General features: G+C 51.4%; 1 protein-coding gene across 1 annotated transcript in view; it reads left to right on the top strand.

Annotated features, from left to right (window-relative positions):
• The first annotated feature begins 349 nt into the window (after positions 1-349).
• STAR (steroidogenic acute regulatory protein) overlaps positions 350-7,103 on the top strand; it is an 8,182-nt gene continuing 1,428 nt past the window's right edge. Inside the window, exons 1-6 of the mRNA XM_017536508.2 lie at positions 350-658; positions 3,027-3,140; positions 3,449-3,576; positions 5,341-5,499; positions 5,641-5,825; positions 6,505-6,598. Coding sequence (XP_017391997.1) covers positions 595-658; positions 3,027-3,140; positions 3,449-3,576; positions 5,341-5,499; positions 5,641-5,825; positions 6,505-6,598 — 744 coding nt within the window. The 5' untranslated portion in view covers positions 350-594. The remainder of the gene's footprint in view (positions 659-3,026; positions 3,141-3,448; positions 3,577-5,340; positions 5,500-5,640; positions 5,826-6,504; positions 6,599-7,103) is intronic.

Genomic DNA, 7,103 nt, shown 5'->3' with positions numbered 1-7,103 from the left:
TTTTTAGTAGAGACAGGGTTTCCCATGTTGGCCAGGCTGGTCTTCAACTCCTGACCTCAAGTGATCTGCCCACCTCGGCCAAAGGGCTGGGATTACTGGTGTAAGCCACTGTGCCTGGCCAAGGGAAGTTTTTTCTTGTCTTTTAATGCAGGTTTCTGAGCCTCAATTCCAGATCAGCTGAGCATGGAGTTTCTGAGGACAAGGGCTAGAAATCTGCACTTGGCTTCATCTAAATTGCCCCCATCCCAGCAGCCGCTGCTTCTCTCCCCTCCATCTCTCCAGCCTGACCCTGGCCTCCCCACTCCCCGCTACACCCTCCCCCTGCGCTCCCCACAAATGGCCAAAGCAACAGTGTGAGGCAATCATTCTATCCTTGACCCCTTCCTTTGCACAGTGAGTGACGGCGTTTTTATCTCCTGATGATGATGCACAGCCTTCAGCGGGGGGTATTTAAGACGCAGAACACCAGGTCCAGGCTGCAGCTACGGCACTCAGAGGTGAAGCTTGAGGGGCTCCAGAAGGACGAAGAACCACTCTTGAGAGAAGCAGCAGCAGCAGCAGCGGCCCCACCACTGCCACATCTTCCAGGAAACAATGCTGCTAGCGACATTCAAGCTATGTGCCGGGAGCTCCTACAGACACATGCGCAACATGAAGGGTGAGCGCTGCAGGAAGGAGGCGATGAGGGGTTGGCCAAGAGCTCTCGGATGAGGCTCAGGCCACCCGATTCTGATCCTAGTTGTACCTCTTACTAGGTGAACCTGGGCAAGTTTCTTCTCATCTGAATCTCAGTTTTCCCCTCCGAAGAAGTGGGCTGGTTACTAAGATGTATCCCATCTAGTTTCTATAATTTCTGGTCTCCCCTCTAGAACTCCAATCTTTTTTTCTCCTTTTCTTTCTTCATCTTCCCTCCCTCTGTCCCTTTCTTCCTTCACTTTTTCTTCCTTTGTTCTTTTTTTCTTCTACCTTTTCTTTGTTTGAATCAAGGTCTCTGTCACAGAGGCTGGAGTACAGTGGAATAATAATAGCTCACTGCAGCCTCAAACTCCTGGGCTCAAGCCATCCTCCCATCTCAGCCTCTTGAGTAGTTGGAACTACAGGCATGCACCATCACATCCAGCTAATTTTTTTTTTTTTTTTTTTGTAGCCACAAAGTCTTACTATATTGCTCAGGCTGGTCTTGAACTCCTGGGCTCAAGGGATTCTCTCACCGTGGCCCCCCAAAGTGCTGGGATTACAGGTGTGAGCCACCAGGCCTGGCCTATTTTATTTATTTGAGACGGAGTCTCGCTCTATTGCCCAGCCTTGATCACAGTAGCAAGATCTCGGCTCACTGCAACTTTCACCTCCTGGGTTCAAGTGATCTCCTGCCTCAGCCTCCTGAGGAGCTGGGATTACAGGTGCACACCACCATGCCTGGATAATTTTTGTATTTTTAGTAGAGACAGGGTTTTGCCATGTTGACCAGGCTGGCCTTGAACTCCTGACCTCAGGTGATCCGCCCAATTCTCCCTCCCAAAGTGCTGGGATTATAGGTGTGGGCCACAGTGCTCGGCCTATTTTATTTTTGAGGCAGTGTCTGCTCTGTCACCCAGGCTAGAGTGCAGTGGTGCTATCTTGGCTCACTACAGCCTCCCGGGTTCAAATAATTCTCCTGCCTCAGCCTCCTGAGTAGCTGGGACCACAGGCATGCACCACCATGCCCGGCCATCTTTTTGAAGTATTTCTGACTTTGCCTTCTTTTACTGCTGGACAAGGCTTGTAGCAGGGATACTAGGTAAGTCTTGCCTACAGTGGCAGAGTAATTACTAGACTTGACTCCCACAGGCAAGAAAAGATGGAGAAGAGACAGGGGAGTAAGACAGGCGGGCAAGGTAAAGAGAAGACAGCCAGGCGCAGTGGCTCACGCCTGCAATCCCAGCACTTTGGGAGTCCACGGCAGGCGGACCATGAGGTCAAGAGGTCGAGACCATCCTTGCAACATGGTGAAACCCCATCTATACTAAAAATACAAAAATTAGCTGGGCGTGGTGGTGTGTGCTTGCGGTCCTAGCTATTTGGGAGGCTGAGGCAGGAGAACTGCTTGAACCTAGGAGGTAGAGGTTGCAGTGAGCCGAAATCAAGTCACTGCATTCCAGCTGCGTAACAGAGCAAGACTCCATCTGAAAAAAAAAAAAAAAGAGAGACAGAGAAGACGGTGGGGCTGGGAAGACTGGCTGCCACTCAATAGCCAGGAAGAGGCAGGAACCAGCTACAAGAGGCCACTTTTGTAGAGCTGATTAGTACCCAAGGTCATTTGAATCAATCTCCTGCTGCCACTGAAGGCTACACAAGTCAATCTAGACACAATCTTTCCAATTACAGTGGATTGAATTAGCTACTGTTAGAGCAGGAAGCCATGCTTAGATCTGCAGCCAGCAGTGAGGTTGTCCTCACTAGATGGATAGGACTTGCCTGGCTCAGAATCCAGGGGCACACAGAGCATATTATGCATGCAAGCACACAGTCACATGCAAGCACACAGTCTCATGCAAGCACACAGACTCATGCAAGCACACAGACCTCATGGAAACACACAGACCTCATGGAAACATAGACCTTATGTAAACAGATGTCATGCAAGCACACTGACCTCATGTAAGCAGACAGACTTCATGCAAGCACAGATGCATGCAAGCACACAGACCTCAGGGGTTGTATTCTCCTTCTGAAGTAGGATTTTTCTGGTTGTTTAAACACAGCTTCTTCCCCTTTAGGGACAGAAAATCCAGCAGGCTCTGGTACAGCCCGTCTCCAGGCAGGGCCAGGCCTGAGCACCCTAGATGGAAGTTAGATTTCTGGACCCTGGAGTACTGCGGCGGGAGTTGGGGGCCTGGGTCTAGTTCAGGTCCCTGCTATAATCCTGTGTGCTCCTGAGCAAGTCACTCTCCAAGCCAACTTCCTCACTTGTGACAAGATGAGGAGGTGAATGGTCCATCTCTAAGAGGCTTTCCAGCTCCTAGAAAAGGGTTCTTCCCTCCCTGCAGGGCTGAGGCAACAGGCTGTGATGGCCATCGGCCAGGAGCTGAACCGCAGGGCCCTAGGGGGCCCCACCCCTAGTGCATGGATTAACCAGGTTCGGCGGCGGAGCTCTCTGCTTGGTAAGTGCTGAGGCTTCTGGGGTCCCGGTGCTGGCAGGAAGCTCCTGGGAGGGTGATGTGGTTCATGGCTTTGGCTCCCCTCCTGCCCTTCTTTCATTTTAACAGAACACTCCCAGCTAGAGTTCCTCAAGGTCAGATCCCCCTCCGGTCACCTGTGGTGGCTGTGTCTAACTCGACCAGCAGGCTGGCCCCTATGGCTTTAGTCCTGGCTCTTCAGAGGAAAGAACAGACCAAGAGTTCCAGGGATGAGAGCTGGTGGAGGCTGGGAGATGAAGGAAGCTCTGTCTGTCTTCGGCTGTGTACCCCAGGTTCTCGGCTGGAAGAGACTCTCTACAGTGACCAGGAGCTGGCTTATCTCCAACAGGGGGAGGAGGCTATGCAGAAAGCCTTGGGCATCCTAAGCAACCAGGAGGGCTGGAAGAAGGAGAGCCAGCAGGTAAGCGTGGGGGAGAAGCCTGTGGTTCCTCCTTGCTCCACTGCCATCCTCAAGGCCAGCTGGGGCTACTGTTCTTCCCAGGATTCCTGTCTCACAGCAGTCACTGGGCAGCCAGTGGTTTTAACTTGAGAACTCTCCCAAGAATATATTCAGATTAACGCTCTTCCCCCATAGAAGGCACCCTGGAGAGTCCTGTTGGAGAAACACTATTCCTGTGTCCTTAGCTACAGGATAGGACTGCATTGTGGACCCACTTGGCAGGGACCGTGCAAGGGGGACTCCTAAGTGCACACGAGTCCTCATCACCCTGGGTCAGGTCTCCTAACGATACCAAAGTGCCCTGTCTTGTGCTGTCAGCCCACCTGTGGCGGGGTTTGCTGGGGTGACATGGGCTCACCCTGAAACAGGCTTGGACTAAACACAGAGTGGCCCATGGACTTGAGGTTCTCTGCGCTTGAGCACTGCCCCATCACTGGGGACAGTAACCAGGTTCACAGTAAATGCTGGTGGCTCTGTTATGGAGACTATGGTGGCTTTACCTTCATCAAAAGCTGACATGCTGCCCACTATCCAAGTTCAGGTAGAACCCCTCCTTCCCTAAGTTCTCAGAGTAATGGAGTTACCAGACTACTCGTTTGGGAGTCAAGGAACCCGGGACTTAGGCCAGCACTGCTCTTAGCTAAGGGTTCCTGGGCCAATCACTGGCCTTCTCTGGCCCCACGTTCTTCTGGTGTGGAATGAGGCATTGAACTAAAACAAATTTTTAAGAACTCATCAACATTCCATGTATCTAGTTAAGCTGATGTAAACTACTTTTCCCACTCCCAGGTTTCTCTCTTGGGATCCTTGAGCTTCTGAAGTCAAGTAAGGGTCTTTTCAGTTGGACCTACCCATAGCACCATCATTCACCACCAAAAGAAAGGGTCCAGGGGGGCTGGGCGCAGTGGCTCATGCCAGGAGACTGAGACAGGAGGACTGCTTGAACCTAGGAGTTTGAGGCTGGCCTGGGCAACACAGGGAGATCTCTATAAAAATAATAATAATAATAATAATAATAATAATAATGCATGCCTGTAGTTCCAACTACTTGGGAGACTCAACTAGAAGGATTACTTGAGCCCAGGAGGTTGAGGTTATGTCACTGCACGTGACTGTCATGCACTCCAGCCTGGACAACAACAGAGAGAGACTCTGTTTCAAAAAAACAAGAAAAAAATGTAAAAAAGGGCCCAGTGACAGCAGGTAACCTCCTCCAGTCGTCAGCAGACGCACAAGGCCACGGCAACAATGATTACCGACTCTATCTTAGGACAGTTCCAGGCTTCCTCGTGCTCAGCTTAAAGTTCCTTTGCTGTTCTCCTTCCCACCTTGCCTGGTATCATCTATGAGACCTAGGCTAAAAAAAGTAAAATATATATATATATTTGTTGTTGTTTGTTTTTGAGACGGAGTCTAAGTCACCCAGGCTGGAGTGCAGTGGTGCGATATCGGCTCACTGCAACCTCTGCCACCCAGTTCAAGCGATTCATCTGCCTCAGCCTCCTGAGTAGCTGGGTTTACAGGTACCCACCACCGTGCCTGGCTAATTTTTGTAGTTTTAGTAGAGACGAGGTTTCACCATCTTGGCCAGGCTCATCTTGAACTCTTGACCTCATGATCCACCCACTTTGGTCTCCCAAAATGCTGGGATTACAGGCGTGAGCCACTGCATCCAAAAAGAATATTTTTGTCTAACCCTCTTCTGGGGGCTCCTTTCTCTGACAGGACAATGGGGACAAAGTGATGAGTAAAGTGGTCCCAGATGTGGGCAAGGTGTTCCGGCTGGAGGTCGTGGTAGACCAGCCCATGGAGAGGCTCTATGAAGAGCTCGTGGAGCGCATGGAGGCAATGGGGGAGTGGAACCCCAGTGTCAAGGAGATTAAGGTAAGCAAAGTCCAAGTGTGGGTGGCAGAGGCCCAGGAGAGCCCAGTGGAAACAGTGGATCAAAGAGGGGACCCCTATCTGTGGGGGGTGTTTAGCTCAACACGGGCTGAGTTGTGATTCTGGTTCCCCATGGCCTGGTAGGTCCTGCAGAAGATTGGAAAAGATACAGTCATTACCCATGAGCTGGCTGCAGAGGCAGCAGGAAACCTGGTGGGGCCCCGGGACTTTGTGAGCGTGCGCTGTGCCAAGCGCCGAGGCTCTACCTGTGTGCTGGCTGGCATGGCCACAGACTTCGGGAACATGCCTGAGCAGAAGGGTGTCATCAGGTAATACGGGTGGCAGGCTCCCAACCCCCCTCTTCCAACACAGGCCTGCAGGTGTGTACCCAAACATGTGGACTGCATCCCCAGCTCCAAGAAATCAACCCTTGATCCCCAACCAGGGCTTCCTTGTGCAAAAAGATACTTATTTACCAAAGTAGGGGACAAGGACAAGATAGGCCCTACCTGGCCAGCCAGGCAGCTCCCAGAAAGTTTAAGAACCTTCAACTTGCCCTGACCCTCTCAGAAAGTTTAGGAACCTTTATTATTTTCTGCAGCATGGGGCAGGGCTGAGGTTCGGCTAGTATGCTCAGGCACAGCTGTAATATTGACTAAAATATTGAAATAAACCATACCACTTAGAACACCACAACCTCCCAAATTTCACAAGGCCCCAGCCCAGCCACCAGCCTGAATCCTTTCCCTGACCTCCCTGTAATCCAGCAACTAAAGGGCACGAGCGGCCTCAGGGGCTGCTCCAGCTACAAGCAGGCTTTATTCTGATGAGGTGGTAACCGTGCCAACTGCCAAATAATTACCCTTGGCAAAGGGCACTTCCCTAATGAGACTTAGAAAAGACAAGTTACTCTAGAAATGTGTTATCTACGGTACTGGCGTAACCAGCCAGTGCAAGAGAGAACTCAACTCGCAACTGTCCTCCTGACTTGACTTCTCCATTTGCCAGGGCGGAACACGGTCCCACTTGTATGGTGCTTCACCCGCTGGCCGGAAGTCCCTCCAAGACCAAACTCACGTGGCTGCTCAGCATCGACCTCAAGGTGAAGGGCACGGGAGATGGCTCCAGGGGGCAGGCGGTAGTGAGAAAAACAGGCTCTTCCCCTCCCCCGTGCAGCACAAAGAATCCTCTTCCATTCTGATAGAATCATAGGCTGTAAGAAAAGGAAGGGCCGTGAGTGATGGCCTAATTGCTACTCTACCATCTCCAAAGCCTGTGATGGCTCCCTCTTCTTTTTTTTTTTTTTTGAGACGGAGTCTTTCTCTGTTGTCCGGGCTGGAGTGCAGTGGCACAAACTCGGCTCGCTACAACCTCCACTTCCCAGGTTCAAGCAATTCTCCTGCCTCAGCCTCCTGAGTAAGCTGGGGCTACAGGCGCCTCCTGAGTAGCTGGGACTACAGGCACGCCTCACCATCCTGGCTAAATTTTATATTTTTAGTAGAGATGGGGTTTCACTATGTTGGCCTGGGTGGTCTCAAACTCCTGACCTTGTGATCTGCCTGCCTCGGCCTCCCAAAGTGCTGGGATTACAGGCCTTTTTTTTTTTT

The sequence above is a fragment of the Cebus imitator genome, unplaced genomic scaffold, assembly GCF_001604975.1.
Source record: "Cebus imitator isolate Cc_AM_T3 unplaced genomic scaffold, Cebus_imitator-1.0 Scaffold5, whole genome shotgun sequence".
NCBI lineage: Eukaryota > Metazoa > Chordata > Mammalia > Primates > Cebidae > Cebus > Cebus imitator.
Note: the sequence above shows the minus strand (reverse complement) of the source record. Positions and strands in the feature narration are given on the sequence as shown.